General features: G+C 51.7%; 4 protein-coding genes across 4 annotated transcripts in view; 2 read left to right on the top strand and 2 right to left on the bottom strand.

Annotated features, from left to right (window-relative positions):
* The window catches only part of TGME49_280370 (hypothetical protein), a gene marked incomplete at both ends in the record, with an annotated part of 5379 nt that extends 3885 nt beyond the window's left edge, over window positions 1-1494 (top strand). Inside the window, 2 exons of the mRNA XM_018781846.1 lie at window positions 827-926; window positions 1394-1494. Of these exons, the coding sequence (XP_018637224.1) occupies window positions 827-926; window positions 1394-1494 (201 nt within the window). The remainder of the gene's footprint in view (window positions 1-826; window positions 927-1393) is intronic.
* A 3129-nt stretch (window positions 1495-4623) lies between these two features.
* Window positions 4624-8095, top strand: TGME49_304450 (cation-transporting ATPase). The gene is made up of 8 exons (XM_018782419.1): window positions 4624-6760; window positions 6820-6857; window positions 6918-7007; window positions 7059-7112; window positions 7171-7232; window positions 7288-7414; window positions 7472-7534; window positions 7594-8095. The coding sequence occupies exons 1-8, from the start codon at window positions 6670-6672 to the stop codon at window positions 7873-7875; spliced, it is 807 nt and encodes a 268-aa protein (XP_018637225.1). The 5' UTR covers window positions 4624-6669; the 3' UTR covers window positions 7876-8095.
* A 307-nt stretch (window positions 8096-8402) lies between these two features.
* On the bottom strand, window positions 8403-15062 carry TGME49_304460 (zinc finger, C3HC4 type (RING finger) domain-containing protein). The gene is made up of 8 exons (XM_002371840.2): window positions 12844-15062; window positions 12407-12556; window positions 12142-12220; window positions 11803-11876; window positions 11450-11595; window positions 11139-11261; window positions 10446-10872; window positions 8403-10122 (listed from the first exon to the last, which is right to left on the bottom strand). The coding sequence occupies exons 1-8, from the start codon at window positions 13249-13251 to the stop codon at window positions 9397-9399; spliced, it is 2133 nt and encodes a 710-aa protein (XP_002371881.1). The 5' UTR covers window positions 13252-15062; the 3' UTR covers window positions 8403-9396.
* Window positions 15063-15830: 768 nt separating this feature from the next.
* On the bottom strand, window positions 15831-21256 carry TGME49_304470 (oxidoreductase, putative). The gene is made up of 6 exons (XM_002371841.2): window positions 19561-21256; window positions 18539-19006; window positions 18145-18226; window positions 17789-17857; window positions 17342-17393; window positions 15831-16994 (listed from the first exon to the last, which is right to left on the bottom strand). The coding sequence occupies exons 1-6, from the start codon at window positions 20278-20280 to the stop codon at window positions 16874-16876; spliced, it is 1512 nt and encodes a 503-aa protein (XP_002371882.2). The 5' UTR covers window positions 20281-21256; the 3' UTR covers window positions 15831-16873.
* Window positions 21257-22588: the final 1332 nt, after the last annotated feature.

The raw sequence follows: 22588 nt of genomic DNA on the forward strand, positions 1-22588 counted from the left end.
GACAACGTACCATCTCGAAGCCAGAAACTGGAGTCATGGAACAGGAACTGCGGATTCGAAAAACAGAGCCGCGACTATGGAGGCAACTAAAGGAGGAAACGCAAAGCCTACGGCAGCAGCCGAACCACGCTATCTACCGTCCCAACGGCACGAGGCGCATCAGCTCCCGGTGGCGCTGAATGCAACCACCCATTATTGAAGGGTTCCGAGAATGTCTCAGTCGAACACTTGTCGTTAGAGTAGGTGTTCGTCGGAGGAATGCATCAAACCAAGAAGCTTGTGGTAGATGTCGGGGTTGCTGTGTTTTCAAAGTGTCGGGCGCGCGTGCTCACCTTTTCTTCTACACTGACTCGAGACTATCCTGACGACGGTCTCACGTGAGGCGCCGACCACAACTCGGCGGTGAGGCTTCTCCGTTACCATCGATTAAGGGTACGGCTACGAGAGTGTCTGTGGTGCTCGGCGCATTCAGCCGCCACCCCAGACACCTTCGCTCCCAGGTTATCCGAACGGTGCGTGCGTTCTCCTCACCAGCCGGCTGATCCCATTGCCCAGAGTGTGCCGCAGCTTGCATGTTGTAGCTAGGGGGCGACGAGCCCTGGACGCAGAGCAAATCTTGTAGAACGCTGGACCCCAAATGTTTACCTGTCTTAGAAAAAAGATACGGTTGTACTTCTTCGTTGCACCTGTGTTCGAATGCGTGATCTTCAATCAGCAGGAGGCGTCGTCGTTCGCGTCGCGCTCGGGCAGATATGTCTAACAATGCGGGCCAGGCAATCCGAGAGGGCCCGTCTAATTGATGGGAATATCGAGGGCGTTTGTCAAGTTCTTGAATCTGCTGCGGCACAGTTGCAGGGCTTCTGCCGAAGGTTTTCAGGCGGTCAAGGAGGGGTCGGAGGAGGGGGGTCCGAAAACTTGGCGAGTCGGTATGAGCTTCTTGAACACCCGAAGCGAATTGAGCTGCATCTCTCCACGTGATATTTCATGCGGGTCCTTTTTCGGCGATTTGCGACCAGGATTGTTATTTTTTGCTTGGCCGATCCTAATTTTCTCGAGACACACGTTTTACGCAGGTATTTGCAGTGAACACAGGGGTATTTGGATGCTTCATCCACGCCGATACTGGGCGTGTGTGAGTTGTGGAGGCACCTGGACGGGAGACGACTTGAGAGGTCACTCACTAGTCTTCCGTGGGGTGGGCACGTTTGTGGCTAGTGCCGTCTGGCCGACATTGTTGTTGTGGAGAAGCACAAGGACAATTTGCGTATTTGCGCGACAGGCTCGTGCATTTTCGTTATTGCATTTTGTCGCTGTTCAATATAGGGAGAACTGCCAGTGTTCGTGTGTCCGCCATATGAGCACGCCAGTTGCACACCGGGCGGTTGGTGCGCAGGTGGTGCCGGCACATGGTGCACCATTTCTGTTGGTGCCACGAGCACGGTGCGGTTTGGAGTCTCGCTGCTCCAGTATCTCCATGTACACTATTCGGAGTGACGAATTAGCAGAAAGTGCATGTATCTTTTTTGTCTGGAGCTTTTGACAATGACAACCTTCCGTGAGCGAGTCGTGTACAACGCCACTTCTTGACGTGGATCGGTCGTTGCGGGTAGTGAAGTCGTGCAGCAAAAAGCGAAATACCCTTCTATGTGCGGACGCATTCCTCAGGAGCGTCGGACTGTTTTCCTCGGGACTGGTGGACCGTTCGTGTGCACGCATAGAAAGGCATGTCAAACCATTTCCGCAATAAAACCTTGACGGCAATGTGGATATTCCCTCCGTCCCTTTAGTCGACTAGTGGCGCACTGCCTCCTCCATGCTCGGTGTCACTGATTCACGCGCAAGGCACAGGCTGAAATAATCTCAGCAGAAACCTCTTTATCTTCCTAGGTGAACACAAGCGATTATTTTTTCTAAGGACGAACTATTGCTTTTATCCCAACCCCTCACAGAATCGTGGCGACTTCAGAGTGCATGGATCACTCCTGCGCTACTCGACTCACCAGAAAACGCGTTGTCGGCTGCTAATGGATCGCTCCACCATGATGTTGGTCCCGGGGCACATCTATCAGAGCCACGCGAGCCGCTGAACTATCGTGACGTCTGGATGGTGGAGTGCCGGCACTCACCGCAGACTCCCTGGTAGAGTTGCACAAGAGGGCGAACGGCGGCACTGGATGCTGGTAGGCTTCCGTGGCTTTTGTAGGAGCATTCAGTCAGCGTGTCCGTGTAGCTCGCAGCAGTTAGGACGCACCATAGGGCCTGCATCGAGGCACCGGACAACGTACCATCTCGAAGCCAGAAACTGGAGTCATGGAACAGGAACTGCGGATTCGAAAAACAGAGCCGCGACTATGGAGGCAACTAAAGGAGGAAACGCAAAGCCTACGGCAGCAGCCGAACCACGCTATCTACCGTCCCAACGGCACGAGGCGCATCAGCTCCCGGTGGCGCTGAATGCAACCACCCATTATTGAAGGGTTCCGAGAATGTCTCAGTCGAACACTTGTCGTTAGAGTAGGTGTTCGTCGGAGGAATGCATCAAACCAAGAAGCTTGTGGTAGATGTCGGGGTTGCTGTGTTTTCAAAGTGTCGGGCGCGCGTGCTCACCTTTTCTTCTACACTGACTCGAGACTATCCTGACGACGGTCTCACGTGAGGCGCCGACCACAACTCGGCGGTGAGGCTTCTCCGTTACCATCGATTAAGGGTACGGCTACGAGAGTGTCTGTGGTGCTCGGCGCATTCAGCCGCCACCCCAGACACCTTCGCTCCCAGGTTATCCGAACGGTGCGTGCGTTCTCCTCACCAGCCGGCTGATTCCATTGCCCAGAGTGTGCCGCAGCTTGCATGTTGTAGCTAGGGGGCGACGAGCCCTGGACGCAGAGCAAATCTTGTAGAACGCTGGACCCCAAATGTTTACCTGTCTTAGAAAAAAGATACGGTTGTACTTCTTCGTTGCACCTGTGTTCGAATGCGTGATCTTCAATCAGCAGGAGGAGTTGTCGTTCACATCGCTCTTGGGTATTCATGTGTGTTGGTGCGGGTAACTATTCCGAGGGGGACCTTCTGAGTGATGCGGTTATTGATGGCGCTTGTCAAGGTCTTGAATTCTGTGCAGCTTGCTTGTAGGAATCCTCGTGAGAAAATCTAGGCGCTCGAGACAGTGCAAGAGGAGAAACAGGAGGAAGGGAATCCGCATGCGAGGCTGTTTGTTACGGGTGCTCTGTGTACCAGCAGTGGATCGTGTTCAGTGTCCATCTGAAATCGTGTGCGGGCCCTTGCCGGGGAATTGCTTCCGGCGTTCTCGTTTTCCTCTCTTGACGGGTGCTCGTGTTCACGAGACATAAATTCTACGCATGCGTCTGGTGTGGTCATAAGGTTGGTTGGATGCTTCATTCAAGCTCATAGTGACTGCATGCGAGTTGTGGGGGGTACCGAACGAGAGGTGACTTCAGGGGTGACTTGCCATGTGACCTCTCAGGTGACTTGCGAGGTGACTCAGCAGTCCCCGTGGTGTGAGTACGTGGTGTGGCTAGTCCCGTCTGTCCGATAATACTGATGTTTGGAGAGGCGCACAGGGACAATTTACGCTTTTAGGCTGGCAGCCCCGTTCGCCTTCATTTTTGTATTTTCCGCGAATGAAGATTAGGAAGAAGCGCTGACCGTGTTCGTGTGTCTGCCACAGACACGCCGGTTGCACACCGGGCGGTTGGTACGCAGGCGGTGCCGGCACATGGTGCACCATTTCTGTTGGTGCCACGAGCACGGTGCGTTTTGGAGTCTCGCTGCTCCAGTATCTCCATGTACACTATGCGGAGTGACGAATTAGCAGAAAGTGCATGTACGATTTTTTTGTCTGGAGCTTTTGACAATGACAGCCTTCCGCGAGCGAGTCGTGTACGACGCCACTTCTTGACGTGGATCGGTCGTTGCGGGTAGTGAAGTCGTGCAGCAAAAAGCGAAATACCCTTCTATGTGCGGACGCATTCCTCAGGAGCGTCGGACTGTTTTCCTCGGGACTGGTGGACCGTTCGTGTGCACGCATAGAAAGGCATGTCAAACCATTTCCGCAATAAAACCTTGACGGCAATGTGGATATTCCCTCCCTCCCTTTAGTCGACTAGTGGCGCACTGCCTCCTCCATGCTCGGTGTCACTGATTCACGCGCAAGGCACAGGCTGAAATAATCTCAGCAGAAACCTCTTTATCTTCCTAGGTGAACACAAGCGATTATTTTTTCTAAGGACGAACTATTGCTTTTATCCCAACCCCTCACAGAATCGTGGCGACTTCAGAGTGCATGGATCACTCCTGCGCTACTCGACTCACCAGAAAACGCGTTGTCGGCTGCTAATGGATCGCTCCACCATGATGTTGGTCCCGGGGCACATCTATCAGAGCCACGCGAGCCGCTGAACTATCGTGACGTCTGGATGGTGGAGTGCCGGCACTCACCGCAGACTCCCTGGTAGAGTTGCACAAGAGGGCGAACGGCGGCACTGGATGCTGGTAGGCTTCCGTGGCTTTTGTAGGAGCATTCAGTCAGTGTGTCCGTGTAGCTCGCAGCAGTTAGGACGCACCATAGGGCCTGCATCGAGGCACCGGACAACGTACCATCTCGAAGCCAGAAACTGGAGTCATGGAACAGGAACTGCGGATTCGAAAAACAGAGCCGCGACTATGGAGGCAACTAAAGGAGGAAACGCAAAGCCTACGGCAGCAGCCGAACCACGCTATCTACCGTCCCAACGGCACGAGGCGCATCAGCTCCCGGTGGCGCTGAATGCAACCACCCATTATTGAAGGGTTCCGAGAATATCTCAGTCGAACACTTGTCGTTAGAGTAGGTGCTCGTCGGAGGAATGCATCAATCAAAGAAATTTGTGGTAGATTTCTGGGTCGTTTTTTGAAGAAACATGTGCGCGTGGTCACAGTTGACTTATGTACTTTCTCGCGACTATAGGTTTTAAGAGTCCTTCGTGCGTGCTCACTTTTGCTTCTACCATGTTTCGAGTCTGTCCCGACGACGTTTTAGTGTTACGAGCCCCCCACAATTTGGTGGCGAGGTGTGTCCGTTACCTTCGAACACGGGTTTGGCTACCTGTGAGAATTCCGCGGCCGCATTCATAGAAATCTTGAGGGTGTTTGCCAATTTCTTCAATCTGATGCGGCACTGTTTCAGCAATTCTTCCTAGATTTTGAGGTGGTCAGGGCAGGGGGTTGGAGGGGGGACCCTAACATCGAGCGAGGCGTCTCGAGTTCCTTGTATACTGGCGGCTAACTGAGGTGCATCTCTCCGTATCAGATTACATGGGAGCTTTTCAACAGGGACTTGCCACCGGAATTTGTATTTTTTTCGCTTATCCGATCCTCGTGTTCTCGAGGCACGTGTTCTACGCAGGTAGTTGTAGTAATCACAGCGGTATTTGGATGCTCCATCCAGTTCCGTAGTGGGCGTGTGTGCTGGATGGTAGAGGCAACTGGGCGACAGGTGACTTGCAGGTGACTCACGAGCTTCCCAGGCTGTCAGGCCTCTTGTCGCTAGCGGCGTCTGTGAGATGAAGTTGGTGTGGAGAAGCAGTGGGGAAGTGTCCGCATTTATGCGACAGTGATGTGTCTTTGTTGTTGAATTTCGCCGCTGACAATCTTCGTATGGATCGTTGACTGCATTCGTGCGTCCGCCACGAACACGCTAGTTTCACGCTGGCGCACCGGATGCGCGCGTGGTGCAAGCACATGGTGTACCATTTCTGTTGGTGGCATTGGCACCGTTGGGTTTGCGGTATCGTTTTGCTCTATGCCCCACGCGCCAAGACCAGAGTGATGAATTCGCCGCCAATGTGTGCACGAGTTTATTCTGTTCGAGGCTTGGGACAGTGAAAGCCTGAGGTGAACGGTTCGCTGTGCATCGCGGCTTCGTGGCGCTGGTCTGCCGCTGCGGCCGGGGAAGTCGTGCCAGAATTGACATAACACCCTTACATGTGTGGACGCTTTCATCAGAAGAAACGGGGGAAAATTTTTCTCCGTGGCACGAGTAGAACTTTCGTGGGCACACGTAGAATAGCATGCCAGTGGATTTCCGCCACAAAGCCTTCGCGGGAATACGGGCATCCCCCGCTTCCTCGGATTAGCGGCAGTGCCGACCCTGTGTTCTGTGGCATTGATCCAAACGCAGAACCCTGGATCAACTAATCCCGGAGCAACCATTGCACCAAAGCGGACACACACAATCACTGATGGAAGGAGTGCTGCTTCAGCGCCATTTTTTAAAGCGAACTTGGCGGATGCAGAGTGCATGGTTCACTGCGGCACTACACCACCCACCGGAAAATGAGTTGCCAGTTGCTAACATATTGATCATGATGTTGGTCCCGGGGCCCCATATCTATCACAGACCCGGCAGCCGCTGAAACCGTAACGTCTGGATGGAGTGGCAGCAGTCGCCGCAAACTCTATGGTGGAGTTGCACAAGAGGGTAAACGACAGCGCTGGATGCAGATAAGGCTTCCGTGGCTTGTGTGCTCGTAACCATTCAGCGGTGTACGTACAGTTGTTGGTAGTCAGGAACATCATTGTGCCTTCAGGCTAATTCGAAATGTCGCCTGTATGGATCCTTTTTTTCCACCGTGGTATTAACACTTTCGAGGACGGCAACGGAATCGAGACAAAATGTCTACGGGAGCCGAATCTGCGTTTCGACAGGTGACAGAGTTTGGATCGAATGGCGGGGGTACTATGGGTGCGATCGCGCTTTTAACAGGTTCGGTTGATATTTTCTGGCCATTTGCATGGATAGTGCATGCCTGTGGTTTGTTTCAGGCCTCGTTTACTCGAACGTCGTGTGCGACATGAACCTCGTACGCTCAAACCTTGTCAATGCTGCGAGGTCTGTTGAATTTCCGTCCACCGGCGCACAGGCGGGATGGAACCTTGTCAATGGGGTGCTTCTCTTGACGCTGGCTTTTATATGTTTTTTCGAGTTGCGAGTGTCGCCAATGGCTATGCAGGTACTGGAGACAGACTCTGTATTATTCGATGTGGTGTATTACCCGCGTCAGCTTACGTATAAGATCTTGTCTGCTGACTGCTCTGTCGACGAACTGTTATCACAGGTATGTTGGAAGACTCAAGCGAAGGACAGCTTCGGTGGATTGCCGCCATTTGTTGCAGGGAGTCATACCCGCATCTATTGCCATAGGCCGGATAGCGATTCCTGTTCTCCTTTTCATATGGTATGTTACCGTTCGACGTTGGACGAGCAAGACTGTTCACGAAAGGATTTCACAGGACAATCCATGGAGTGACGTCGGCACTCTATGGCACCTGCAGTTCAACGGCACCGCTGTTGTTCGGAATTAGCCTCACGGAGATGCTTGTTCAGCTTGCATGCTTTGTCGCAACAGCCTCGTACATGGTAACCGCAAGTCCAGCACAACTCTGCAGTCTTAACTTCAACGGGTGCGTTTTCCAGGTACATGCCAGTGGTCTGACTTGGGCCCAGGTTCAAGCGAACCTTCGGACACTTACCGTTAAAGTACGGGTGTCAGAAATGAACTCTACATTTTCCAAGTTCATCCATAGCTTTTTGTATAGTTGATCGACGTCTTCTCGCGGGGTGCCACTGCCGTTGCCAGTGCTCTCGGTGAGGGGATTGTGGCCATTCACAGGGGGATGAAAACCGCCGCTGAGTGGTCCGTCGATACGGCAAAGCGGTTAGAAGTATTTTCACTGCCTCATATTTCGTGCTCGGAAACGCGTTTTCAGGATCTGGGCTACCCGCCCTCAATGTACGATGTGCAAATGCAAGTCATTTTGCAACGTCTGCTTAAGAAAGTGACCCTGACTCCCACGTATGTCATCAGACTGGCACGGTGAAGAAGGACAGCGACTAGTTCAGTGAAAGTACGTCTTCCGCCTTGTTCATTCCAAGTTCTAGGATTTCGATGGAACCCTCTTTTAACTGTGGTAAACCAGTGTTCTGTCTTCCATGACACCTCGCGCGGAACAGAAAATCTGAATCCGAAACAAGAGACTGGAATGATAGTTAAGACTTCTCCTTGTGTCACCTGTCAGTGTCCCCCAGTGCGCGCTCCCATGCAGTCTCTTCAAGATTTTATGGACAATTAAACAGCTGGTCCACCTCGCTATGGCAGCGTGAGCGTGACTGATTTTTTCAGCTGAAGGAACACGAACACTAGAGCTATCAGTGAAAGGATCTATTGTGAATGGTAACAACGTGTTGCTAGCGTCCCCATACATGACAACGCCCGAGCTCGCGAAGCATTGTAAGATCAGGGTCGACGTGGCATCCAGTTACGTCCTCCGCCAACTCACTACTGTGCGTCAGATAGTTCTGCTCAGCATTGCATTGGAGATGAGCGGGCGATTTGTAACCAGCATTTTCGAAAGTCGTAGCTTGGAAAGACGACCAGGAGAATCGGACTAGATTCCGTGTGTGGTGCAGCGAACACAATTGGGAGTCACGGTGGTAAGATGCTTTTACAGAAGTAGGCTTATTGACAACCAGTCTCCACAGTTTCAAACGCATCGATTATACGGTACCGCTCTACATGCCACTGTCCGGCATACATCGCATATGGCCTGCGCCAGCGTAACTCCCCCGTAGCCGCTACCCTCCAAACGTATCTACTCCGCTGTTCCACTTGGAAAAAAATCAACCACATACAACTCCTACACAAACACTACCAAAAGCTCACTACACACACCTCAACATGTTACTTGACATCATACCACTGCATATAACGCTCGACGCAACCCTATCACAAGTATTTACCCTTAAACAAATTCAAACAGCAGAGCATATGAGCACTCTTTGTGGCTGGTCACGTCTGCCAGAATAGTGAGAGGGTCTCCCCCTCTAACAATAACTGTCAGCATCTTCAACAGCATCATAGACATCGATACACATATGACGACAGATCTACACTCGATGATTCGTTGTCCCAATCCTGCAAACTGTACCGGCAACAAGAAAACAATTATGTAGTCGACTCACTGTTAGATCACGGCACCAGCTTGAATGGAATCAGGACCACGACGACAGTGACTATCACCTTTACATCCCACGTCCATCAACAACTTGACCATGTGTATTCTTATCCTGATGTGATACCCAGCACTACAGCTACAGTTCCGCACGCCATAATCGGGTGGATGCCTTTTGGCGGCGGGCAAGTTGTCCTACTCCAAATGCAACAACGGACAAGTGGTAGTGCAGCAGGAAGCAAAACGCACCTCAGATATGGCCACACAGTTACACCCCTTAAGGGTTAGTTTCGTATTAGCATAGAACCAATCCGTAGCCTGTGGACCAGCAAGTTACGACTGCATACACTGCAGCGAACTGTACGCTACCACTTTGTCTGCTTGTCAGACTTAGATTGTCCGCTCCTCTTGCCCATTTCCGGGCCCACTATCTGGGGTCCTATTTTCGCCCACGCATGGTGAAATTCTCGTCTGTGATGGCAGGGGAGCATTCGCCGCTGGTGCCACCGCTGCCAAACCTGATAAAGACGAACTCCCAACGTAGTCGCTTGAGTACGGTCGTGTCTGGAGAGGCGATGGCTGCAAACGCGGAACACTATGACAGAAAAAACCCTCGCCTCCATGCGCGAAGTCGAATGCTGAACCTGCGGAAGCCTGCCCAGGCCATTCACCGTTCACACAATCGCTAGGTCCCAACTTGGGGGTGGCATGCGAGGAAGAGGAGGGTACTTCAGCAAATCCTGACGGCATCTGTGTTGCGTCGAATGATGGCATCAGCGATGGAAAGTACATTGGCGGCGGCAACATCCCGCTTCCTTGATGATGAAACAGGTGACTAGGGCAGACAACTATAAAATTTCTACCACGGTTTATCGCAGGACCCTGTGATGCAGACTGTCCCATGGCTCCAGCTTCATTCTCTGCTGTTGGCGCAGGTGCCGACGCATCGTTGCTCCCAGGCCCCTGCTGCCCAGAAACTCTCTGGGTGTCTGCGTCCAAACTTCCACTCCGTTGAGGAGCTTGACAATAACGTAGTGCTTGCAAACGAGACGCTGCCAACTGCGCCCGCTGAGCCTCAATCGTCCACAACGACGCATGCAAGCGGTAGAAATCACACTGAAGAAAAGAAACACATGGCACACAACATCACTCAAGGAGAATACAGCAGACGCCGCTGTGACGAGCGTAAAAAAGCCTCTTGGTTCTACCTAACCTCCATACTTCTTGCATGTGGCGAACGAACACCATTTAGTTGCCGCGAGCGTTGTGTGGCCAGTTAAGGACCACCCCGTCCGTCTGCATGCAAGACTAAAACCATATATATCGTGTGCACGGTCACCATATACGGACCCAGGAATATACAGCGGTCTCCACCGGTTGTTTAAGAAATTTGCACCTGCGTATGCTCCTCTCTGGTGACAAGTTGGAAGCAAACTTACAGTCTGACAAGCGAGCTGCAGAGACTGTAGCAGTGCCTGTGTCGCCAGAGTGTTCGCGGAGACGTTGGTCCAGTGATTATCAATACCACGAAGCCTCGCGTCGCCAAGTAATCCGCCTCCACTCCTCTCAGGATGTCCATCGGGTATTTCTGCGAAGCCAACTGAACGGTCGGTTTTATCGTGCCCCTCAGCGTCGCTCTGAGGGACGGGATCTGTCGAAGTTGGCCGATCAAAAGACACAGGGGAAGAGGCTGACACCGTCCTACTGTCTCCCCTGTCCATCTCGACATTCTGATCGGGCACGCCACTGCGGGGGTGCTGTGGTGGAGCCTCAGTCGCGGTGCCAGGGGCCGTGGTTGATGGGGAATCGTCGCTGGGTATGTCCGCACGACAAGTAGGACAGGACTGTTGCTGCACAAGCCAGGAGCTGCAAGGCAACCACAAAAAGCACGAAACGAAACTAGTGGCGCGACGCCTTAGTCGTAGAACTCTGAAAAACACGCGGGGCTACTCAAAGCGGAAAGGACTCTGTCGACGTTGTTTCAGCCGCGAAAAGGTGTGTGATGATGCATGAGGTTGGTTCTTAGAACAACCCGATTATTCCAAACACGGCGAGACGAGCTCCCGTGAGATAATGAGTGAACATGTCCTGCTTACAAAAAAAGTGGAAACAGTCATTGCCCTCTCACTCACCGGAGACAGTCGATGTGGAAAATATGGCTGCATGGAAGTTTCTTCGACCCTTCAAAGAGGAGATCTCTGCAGATGATGCAGGTGTCTGCCGTTTCTAACTCTTCAGCCGTCGCATCTGGGAACCTGGGCGAGTGGAAAGCGGAAGACAGCAAAGCAACACAACTCAGTGTGGCCATCTCAGAAGCCGTCAATCATTGGCGCCGGGACACACAACAACACCTGGAGCCTGCCATCTTGGACATCAACGCGCATGATTTCACAGTTTTAGGGAACCCGAAATCTGCAGTGTTCTGCGTTTCCCATACCCTTACCTAATTTCGAGATTCTTGGTGAGTGCGCGGTACCTCTTGAAAGACAAGATGCGCTTGTAAAGGGTCTTGACAACGTGGATGATGTCCGCGGTCATGTACAGCGGCAGTCGACTTGGTTGCGTGATGAAAAAGACCGACATGAAGAGCTGTCAAGCAAGACAAAAAACATCCCAGCCACCCACACAAAGATGAAAAAGCGCATGGAAACACTCTTCAACATACCTTTCTCCGTTATCATGGTTGCGGTCTCGAGGTGTCAATCGTCCAGCAGGTGCTTCCCATCCAAATCGCATCCACCCCTCTGCAGTTCGCCCCTCGCCAGCACTCAAGCAGGACCTCTGTACCAAGCTTACCAGGAAGATAACAAGACTTGTGACATCGTGGATGAGCTCGAGGTAGAAAATGACAGCTGACTTGGCTGCCCATCCTGCAACAGAATTAGATTTGCCACACAACATACTCATCTGGGTCAAGAGGGCGCTGAGAAGCACCAAAAGAACCACGGCAGATACACGAATCCGGGTACAGAAAGGCATTCGGTATAAATGCCTGCACGAATGGACATACAGACGCCCGCTTTGCATGCCTAGCCGGAGTCAAGAAGCAGAGCACGAATCTAGGGGCAGTACAAATGCATGCGCATGGCAGCTGATAGAGGCGCTAACATGGGCAGACGTTAGTAGGAGGCTCACCGTTGTCTAGGCGGACGTCGACGACGTGAACGGCGAACTTGAGGGTGCTGATAGCGCAGGAGACGAGCATTCCCAGGCACTGACAAGAAAGCACATCGCATGCAGCCACACACTACGCGCGTTGTGTTTGGGTCTCGATGCAGCCCAGTGGCGGGCGGGAAGGCAGCCAGTGTGAAGGTCTCCTTCCAGACCTGCGGATTTGTCTCCGCTGCGAGGTGCTCCACGAAAAGCTGGCATCTCTGACGAGCGGAGGCAAAAGCCTTACCTCGAAGAGAAGCCAGAGATAGAAAGTCGAAGCCTTGCTTGAATTGACGAAGAAGAAGTGGACAGCGCAGATGTCGAGCAGGAGGAGACTAAACAGAGCGATGCATATCCTGAGCAGCACACTCGTGCGAGGATTGCCGACCTCAAACAGCTGCACAACAGACAAGACAGGCGGGAAAATGTCCGGGACATCGTCCTTTGTATTTTTTGTTACATGCTTCACAGACTGAAGAGAATCAGACACAAAGATGAGCTGTCTCCGACCCGCCACAGCAGCGGTCACTCTGTCATTTTTCAAGGGAAGCAACTCCTCACTTCCGAATCCCCTCCTGGACAGTCCATTCCTTTTGCGACAGCGTGATTTTCCTCCCGAGTTCCACATGCTGGTTTTCGAAATAGACGCTCAGTGAGTCGAAAGGGACCACCTGGTATCCTCACCGTTCCGCCGCGAATCTGGACAACGAGGTGGGCAGTCTTGAGGGAGACGACGATGAGGAGAAACTTGGCGAGGGCGTGGGTAGAGACCTCGGCGCCGTCGAGCGTCGGGGAAGAGAGAACGAGGAAGAGAACTGTGTCGAGGAGGAAGCCTCTACCGCTGTCGATGACTTGCTCCATCTCCAGGTCCCGCAGACTCCCGACCATCAGACGCATCGCGAGTTTGCCGAGCCCGAGAAAGAGCATGAACGCACAGTTGTAGAACAGCGCAAGGGCAATTTTGCCTGTACTCAGCACTGCAACGACTGTGTACAACTCCTCGTGGACGTACCACGTCCGCAGCACCAGCGTGACGACGCTGAGGAGCGACAGAAGCGCGTAGGTGCGATAGCGAACGTGGATTCCCGCCATCCTGTTGAGTTGCGTAGAAACACGAAAGAAAGAGACGATCGAAGCGGGGGAAAGAAACCATGCCCCTGCACAAGCTCTTTTCAGATGGCCATGGTGCTCGCGAAGCGGCGAGCACAGATACCTAGAGCCCTCGCCCAGCGCGAAGAAGGAAGACGTCTATTTTCTGCGGTCTCCGCCTAGTCGCTTTTCGCTGCTTGTCTTTCTCTCTTGCAGGCTTTTCCCACTGGCAGCGACCTGGAAGACTTGCAAGGCTTGCCTGGCTGGCGAAGAGAACTCGACGAAGAATACAGACCACGTGTGAAGCAGAGAGGTCCCAAAATGTTAGAAGGAAAGACGGAAAGAAGAAAGGGGCGCCTGCCGGGAGTTGGTTGAACGAGAAAGCGAGAAACTCGGCAGGCACTGCGAAGCAAATAACCGTGGTACTTTGAGCATGGAACACCGCGGGAGAGAGGTCTTTTGGCAAAGACACTCGAGCTAATAGAGTTGTGCAAAGAGAGGGAGACAGACGGCGACAGTGTCGCAGATAGATTGAGGAAAGGGAAGCAAAAAATGAGGAGCTACGGAACGGACAAAACCAGCCCACAAGCGGTTTGAAGCGCGACGGAAAAGAGCGGTACAGAGGTAGGAACCCCTGTGTAAAACTCAAACGGTCAGTGGGAGGGCGAACCGAATCTGCTCCCTCACGACTTTCACGCATAAATGCGTAAAGGAAGACGACGAGGAGCCAGAAAAAACGCAGAGACGACAACAGTGCCACAGACCCAAGCAAGGCGGCTACTCGCCCGACGCCGCCGATCCTCCGGCCGCAGCCACAAATTCCATTTTCTCTGAACAAGCTTCCAGAAACGAAAGCTAGCACACTCGGCATAAACGCGCGGGAAAGACGGAGAGCAACAAACACGCCAGCGCCAGGGAGCAAGGTCGGCAGAATCAACGCAGTCGCTTGTCCCCCGTGTACAATTTTCCGTGTCGCTGCCTGTCCACCTCGCTCATTTGTGCATTTTCGTTGCGTTTAAATGCTATGCGCTGGAGTGATATGGAGTAATTGAGAAGCCGGACAGCGGAGGGAAACGAAGGAACAGAAATTCGACACAAAGAAAACCTCGAGACCTGGACAGCAGGCTGGGTGCTCGGAGCGTAGTTCAGCTGCAACGAAAAGGGCGGGGAAGTGGACGACAAGAAACGCCTTTCCCCTTGCGTCGTTGACGGTGGTAAAAAACGGTTTTCTTTTGTCTCACTGAGACCGCCGGTAGAGAGGAAGAAAACGTGGACGAGAACGAAAAAGTGGGCGACGAGCCGCGAAGACACATGGAGAAGCGAGCTTCTTTGCGCGCGACACTGGGACGAGGTCAGGGGCGACTTTTGCGAGGTTAAAATGCACAAAATAGACGAGAGGCGCGTCGCAATTGATTAAAAGAACTTCCCTGCTGCCTGCTGGTAGTTGAAGAAAGAATGCAAAACGCCCGCCCCGTAACTTCCCAGCAACTGCTACATTGCCGACAGCGCACGAACTCGAGTTCCTTGTCTGTTTCACCCGCCATACAGATGCCCCTACAGATGCGCGGTACATGAGCACATTCCGTGGTAAGTGTGTCACACCAGGCGACAGCCATCTGTTGTGTCTCGAAAAAAACGGAAGGTCCAAGTAAAGACAGAAGTGAATCTATGCGTAGGAGTGGCTTGCAACTGCGTGTCAGCATACGCGTCGCTTTGGCAGGAAGCGTCACCGAAATTGGAATTGGGCGGAGCGCGAAGTCAAGACAGACTGAAGACGATAAACTGAGGGAGTTTCGAACGAAGGAGAAAGGGCAGACAGCTTCGCAGCACGGAGGAAACACTTGAACGTCGAAAACACGTGGCACGAAAGGGGACGAAGAAGCGCTGATGGATACGCAGAGCAAGAATCGTCTTGAATGTGTCGGATGAGGCTGCTTCCTGCGGCCAGGTCGTTCCTGAACCGGCGGAGATTTGTGCACGACGATTACAAAGACGAACCTTGCATCAGCCTCAAAGTCTGCCATTCCCCAATCTCTTGCTTCGAACCTTCCCACACGGAGCCTGAAAAGACACTGTGGACAGAACTGAGGAACGGGAATACGTCGCGAGCACTAGAACTTTCACTGTCCTACTGCTTGCGAGCACTTGAGCTGTCGCGCATGTGTGCTGATTCTTCTACTGTAATTGGCGAAGTCGACGGAGCTCACTGCCATCTGATGAGGCGTTTGATCGAAACCGATAGGCATCCATAGACATGCGTCTACCCGAGGAACTACGTCAGTGTCTGTATCTAGCTTATGCTGGCTACGTCGTGCAGGAGTGAGATTTTGGATCGATGATCTCTCCTCTTTGCGGGCCGTGACGGCAATTGCCAACAAGGTGATCTTGCCCCAGAATCGCGCGTCAATATTTTTAGCGAAATGTGGTGAGTTGGTACGTTTCACTGAGCAAGCCGTAGCGATCCCGTTTTCATTCTGCGTAGCTGAAGCAGCCTGTGGACAGTGCATGGGTTGTGAGGACCAAACCATTGCCTGGCAGCACTCTCTTCTGAGAAGGATTTGGTTCTACGCGTCTTTTGCATGCACACGCGGATCTGTGAATGCAGCCACAACAAAACTGGATGTAGGCACACTGCATGCATTGACTGCATGAAGAAAACCGTAAAGGATACCGTTTCTTGGTTAGTCAACCCTGTTCTCAGGGGGTAGGATGTTACCAGATTCTGGATCATGCTCAATGTTACACGCTCGTCTCTCGTCCAAGTTTCACTTTTCACGGACAGTACTCTGGACACGGAGCGCAATCTGAAAAGCCAGTCGAGAGGGAAAATCCAAGAAACACAATCGTTCCCTGCTTCTCAATGCGTCGAATGTAGCAGAAGCGCTCTACACGTTCCATGTGGGAACCGAGTTTTGGGATGTTGGCGATCACTTCGCTAACACGCACTGATGACACGCAACTGTCCAGATCACCTCGAGGTGAAAAACATCCACAACGAGTAAATGCGTAAACAAACATCCCACCCACCATCGAATGCTTGACAGCCTTCACGAGGCTAAAACAAATCGACCGCCTTAAGCACGCAGCCTGCTTCTGAGCACATGCGTCAGTAACTCCCTCGCATTTCAAATCTGTAAAACGGAACTCGAGAGACAATGTAGTGCAGAAACAACAGACGCATGTATATATTTCTATCGCTGTTTAGTGGAACTCTTCTTGATATGTAAAGATTTTTTCTGTATATATGTAGGCAAACAATATTAGGACGGAGATCTGGGAGGTCGACGAGTTTCCACAGAACGCTTGCAAGTCGAAGCCGCTTTTACTACCACTCACCAACGCCACCCCTGGCTCCTGCTCTCCACCGTCTGGATAATTGCACTCGTCTCGGGGAAGCGGCCGTTCCGTGCATCCTTTCCCCACCATACTCCCCGCAGAAACACACACTGTGACACGCATACGCGTCCTGCATGTGCCTGAACTGCGTGGGACGCGCTAGACTCGTCTGGCTTACAAAAAGCTACACCTCTCGAGACAGGGGGAGTCAAAATGGCTGAGTTCTTTGTTTACATCGGCAACTGCGTTCTTAGCTATCCTCGGACAAGCCGACGTGAGAAGGAACCACTTAGCTCCGCTTCTTCGTGGCATCCGCGGACTCGTCTGTTTCCCCGGTCTCCGTAAACGCCTGCTTCCTCTCTCTGGCAGACGTGAACTGGAATAGGGCATGCATCCAGACTAGGTAAAATCTACACAGGCGATATAAAACATCACACACAAACAGTGACGCTTCATTGGTACATGCGAACAAGGGCCACAGAACTGCACATAAACACTTCTTCATATTCAGTTCTATACTCCTATGAATCTGTATGGCTACGTCTACGCGTAAGCTTCTCTACGCTTTCCACTCACGCCGCGGACGTGCATGTGTACAGAAACATTCCGCTGTCTCCCTCTCTGCTTACTGGTATGAGAGGGCGATCTCCTGTAGCCTCTGAAGCACGGCAGATGATGATTCTGTCAGAGAGTTTGACAACTCTCGACAAAGAACATTCGTGGCCTTCCCCTGATGCCAAATTGACAGCAGACTTACCTTACGAATCCTGCCCCAAGCACTTCAAAGACCAGATTCGCAAACGATGTGGCTGCAGAGACGCAAAACACCGTCTCACCGATACTCATTGATCCATTAATACGTGTACATTTGCTCATATATACTGTTTATTTCCAGTGTTTATGTATTTATATGCATATGTGGCCACTTGCTGACAGTGACTGTCCCCGCTTTACTTGTGTGCTGATCTCGAGTTTCATTTCTCATCGTGGACCGAGGAAGGCTTCGAGGAGAGACACAGCACGTGAGAGAACTCAACACATTTCATACGAAAAGAAAGACGCTCCAACCTTACACAGATGCAGACAATTACTTTTTCACGTGTGTGTAACTGACCAACATAGAGACGTATTTAGATATATACATATATATATATATATATATATACATATACATGCTTGTGGGCCACCGATGTGCATTGCTTACAAGAGCAGAACGTTGCCGCGCGCCTGCTGAGGAGCCATCCGTCTTCGCAGACTGTAATGCAGTTTTTCCCTGAGGACAGATGGAACATGTACTTCCTGATGTCAAAGTGTTGTCCATGTTTGAACCCTTGGGACGTGGATTCCGTAGCCTGCCTCTTCGGTTCCCTATCCGCAGAAGTTACCTTCCAGAGTAAGACAGGCTTATATATATATATATATATATATATATATATATATATATGCATTTCGTGTGAGAACCTGAATGCTCGACCATGTCAATGACTCGGGTTCACTCTTTCTTTGCGTGACACTGTTGAGGCTGGTTCCACACTGTTTTCGTTCCAAATCGATTCTTACCCCTTTCAATCTGATCGACAACATCTCTAGCGACTGCGTCTGCAGAACGCACAGTGATGGTGCCCTCGAGCTTCGCCGTCAGCTGAAGAGAAGAACAAAGATCTGACACCAGTGAGTGACCTAGAAAAACGCGCTGCTGTGCAGCATTCGTCTCCCGAAGAGCAGGTATATTCATATGTATTCACAAATGTGTACGCTTGAAAAAAACATACACCGTCACATGGGCATGGGGGTCGATTCTCGCCTATCAAGCCCCGGAAAGGCGTCAGAAAAGTGGACGCCAAACCCTTCTGCCATATTTGAGATCCGCAGCTCCTGCTTTGGGCCGTCTTTCTCTCTCCATTTCACGAAAGCAAGGCACGCATGCGCCGTCAAAACGTCTACGGCTTCGTACCGTCGGTCTGACTTCTTTCTCTCGTTGGAACCCTGGAGTGTCGACAGAAGGGAGATATGCATTTGCGAAAAGAATGTTGGAACCGGCGGTTTCTTGTTCGAGCGCCGTAAAGAGCGCCGTGAAACCGGCCTTCGTCGCTGAGTAGAGTGCGAGACCGTAGATGGGGACGAGAGCCGCGATGCTGTTTGTGAAGCATATACACCCGAAGTGTCTGCGCTGCATGCAGGGCAGCACCGCCTTGATTTGGAGGATTGTCGACTTCATGTTCATGTCGAGAATCCTGCACACTTCCGAAGACGGCGTTGTCTCCAAGGTTCTCGGCTCTACCGCCGCCGCGTTACAAAACAGAAAATCCACCGGACATAATCCACTGGCGTGTCTGGGTCCCTTCTTTGACGGCGCAGACAACTTCTCGAGCTCGAATGACGTCTTCAGCTCGTGCGCCTCGTCAGAGAAAACAACGCTTCCCTGACCGCAACGGAGACAGCAGCGCTGCGCGTCAGACCCTTGAAAAGAGAAACGCGAAACTTGGAGAACGTCAGACACCACTTGGAGAGATAGATTCACACTTGCCCACAAACAGACCAAAAGCCGCAGCGAGACAGATATACCCATATGCACCTGTCCATACAGAGCTATCTACCTGGCAGGCTCGATCTCTACATGTTGCCTAATTCACGTCCACCACCTGTGCAGATGCGACTTCATCTGTACCTGATTCGATACACTATGAATATATATATATATATATATATACTTAGGTGCACATACGCACGCAGGCAGATAAATATATATATATATATATATATATATATATATATATGTAGGTATGTATATGTAGGTGTGTGTACTTGCAAGCGCAACTATGTACATATGTACAAATGCGCGAACCCACGACCAAATCCAGGCCTCGGCACAGATATTCATGGTTTGTAAAGCTACACACGGACGTGCGAAGGAATCCAGCAATGTGGGGAAAGATGATCGGGTTAGCGAGAGCTCTTTTTCCTCTGGAACCGCACCTCAAGATTCACTGCTTTTTCCAGAGTCTCTTGAACGGTCGAAGCATCTGCCAAGTCTGCTTGGATGACTTGTATCGCCATAGAAATTGAGTGGTTCTTCGCCTCCTCGATGCACAGGGACTGTGCATCTTGCAGAGTTGAGAGCGTCCGGGCAACGAGAGAAATCACTTTCGCGCGTTTCCGAACACACTCCAAGGCGAGGGACAAGCCAATGCCTTTTGACCCTCCACTGATGAGCACATGGCGCCCTTCTATGCGATACGGGAGAGCCAAGTCCACCCTCCAGAGCGGAAAGACTCGCGACACAGCGTACTGGAAGACCAGACGAAGAAGAGCGAGGAAGCTGACGGGTTGCTGCGTCTCACCGTCGCCTGGTAGGTGGTTAGACAGTCTCGCGCCCCTCTTTCCGTTCTGCTCTCGGTCGCCGCATGCTTCTTCTACACACGAGGAAGCGGATTTTGAGCCCAAGGGGAATCGTACAGCAGCGACTTGGGCGCAGTAGACAAAAACGAAGAGAATGAGCAAAGGGACTGAAACCAGCAGAGAAGCGAAGCCGCTCGCCGTGCCTCCGAGCGCCAAGAACGGCAGCAGAAAGATAGCCGCGAGTGCCAGGAGGGTAGAGACGGTGTTGCGTGCGACAAACAATAACATTTTAGAGACAGGGGGAACTGAGACAGAGTGCAGCGACGGAAAGAGCACGAAAGCAGTTCCAACACGCATCCACCAACCAGCTAAAAAACGCGCTTCCAGCGTGGTAGAAGTGACACGAAAGGTGAAGGGAACCAAACTTCTACATGCACATACATATGATATCCGGTACTACACGCACACAGATGGCCAATAAAAGGCAGGAGGATACAGAGATACCTTAGAGAAAAACTTCAACGCAACTTTATAGCGACAACCTTTATGTGCTAATCCATTCTCCTCAGTTTCTGCTAGACAATGCCACTCTCACAAACGATTGGAAAAAAGGAGGCCCGAACGAATTTTCGTCGGAGGGTCTCGACAAACCTCCCGCTGCCCAATCTGGGCAGGCCCAGCTTGGGTTCTTCTACCTGCAGGCGGAAGTGTATTCTCCAGGCTTCGAAATCTCTTTTCTCGTTGGTAGTTCCAAAACAGCTTATGCGAAACGCGGTCACGAGAAATTCATTTCCACCACACACAGATGCGCACATGTACATGTCTCTTCCGCGAATGTCTTGGCGGCTGGACGGTATAGGAGAGGTCGACCCAGAGCTCAGCCGCCACAGTCGCTTTCAGCACCCTCCTCACTTTCACTTCCCTGAAAACAGAAACTAGAGCTGACTATTAACATGTTCAGACAGAAAAGAGCCTGCATTATTGCCGCGAAGGTGGAGGATAGCGTCTTCACTGAGCGGGTCGACGACTCTTCGCTGGCAATCGCGGGGCCCGAGTCCCGAGAGTTATGTCTTGGTGTTAGATGTGATTTTCTCGCAAAAAGAGCGATCGACTTCCCCCGGAAAAGGCTTGAAAAAGAGAGCGCGCGGAGATTCCCGGCTTCCAAAATGCAACTATTAGAGCTCAAGGAACACCACGGAATTTATCTGCTTTCTTGGACGCAATCGTGGCAGTCGAGCTTGCGTGCACCGCACACGAAAAAAACGACCCATGCGTTGCAAAGGAAAATTCGCAAGGTACCTCCACTCAGAAGGTTCCTTTTTCCTTAGGTGCACATAGAAAGCGAATAATTGAAGCGGTCGGACGGAGTTGCGCTGTCTAGCTTCATGCAGTCGCGGTATTTGTTAAAGGGAATCTAGGTGAAACGCGCGATGCGCAACACCGGCCGTTTTTCCACAGCGTGAGACTGAAGTCTATGGCACGAGAGTCTGTTGAAATGTTCCGTTCCTTTAGCACTACGCCAGAACCAAGCACGTTGTCCGTGCAGTCAAGAGAAGAAACGTACAGTTACTCTCGAGAAAAAACTCGAGAATTTTCGATGACGCAACCCTGCTCACTTAGACCATCGCACCTCAGGTGACGACGTTTGGTTCGGGGTTGGGAAGACAGCTCCACCACAACGTTCAAAACGCGGATGGAAGTGATAACGATCTGCTCTTAACAGAATTTGTTAATGTGAAATCTCTGCGTCGATTCTGAGGCTTTCTGCTGACTAAAACCGCTGCGCCTAGAGGAGAGTCTGTAGAGCATGAGCTCGGAAGCTCGGCGTGGAGTCTCAGATTTGCTGCTCCGACCTTCGGGCTATGCTCCATCCCAAATTCATCTTGATGCTTTTTGCGCAGCTTGCTTAAACAAATGGCGACTCAGTTGGAAACGGCGTATCGAAAGACATCGGGAGCCACTGTGTTCGGACTCTCACAAGCGCGAGTCCTACGGTGTCAGGGCGGACCTTACAGTTGAGATGTCGCCCCACACACATAATTCTATCGAAATAAAGAAAGGCGTAGCAATCAGCCTCTTCGAAAACAGTCTTCTTTCTGTCACCTTCTTGGTAGAACTGTCTTTTCTCCTCTACAGTTATCCACCTCGAAGCAGTACCGCAGGTACACTGATTCGGGCAGGTGGGCGATTCTTTGAATGCGTGCAACGATATTTAATATCTCACCTGACGTTCACAAGTTTCCATCTTCTCAGCATTTTCTCAGGTCAACAACCACAGTATCTCCTCCAAATCAAGATGGCTGCGTGACCAAAGTAGACACGGCGCTGACATGCGTAGAAAGTGCTCGTCGTTACTTGTTACAGTCGTCATACCTATACCCCAGTGCCGAGGCTCTCTATGACAGATAAAGAGAGTCTCAGTGACTGCGTAATGCTTGGGAGCCGAAGCAAATAGATGCGGATATCTTGCTGTCGAAAAATTCAGTTGCCTGGCTTTCTGAACAGCACATGCTTCTGTTTTTCCACTTCTCTCACAAGCATATCCTCGCTGACCAGCCGTCGATGTGGTCAGGATGTCCACTGCTCTTTTGAAAAGCATTCGCTGTTGTACAAGAAACTCGCCTTTTCTCCTCTGCCACACTTGCGTTGTCTTCCTGAAGGAGGA

This window comes from Toxoplasma gondii, chromosome VIIa (assembly GCF_000006565.2).
Source record: "Toxoplasma gondii ME49 chromosome VIIa, whole genome shotgun sequence".
Taxonomy (NCBI): Eukaryota; Apicomplexa; class Conoidasida; order Eucoccidiorida; family Sarcocystidae; genus Toxoplasma; species Toxoplasma gondii.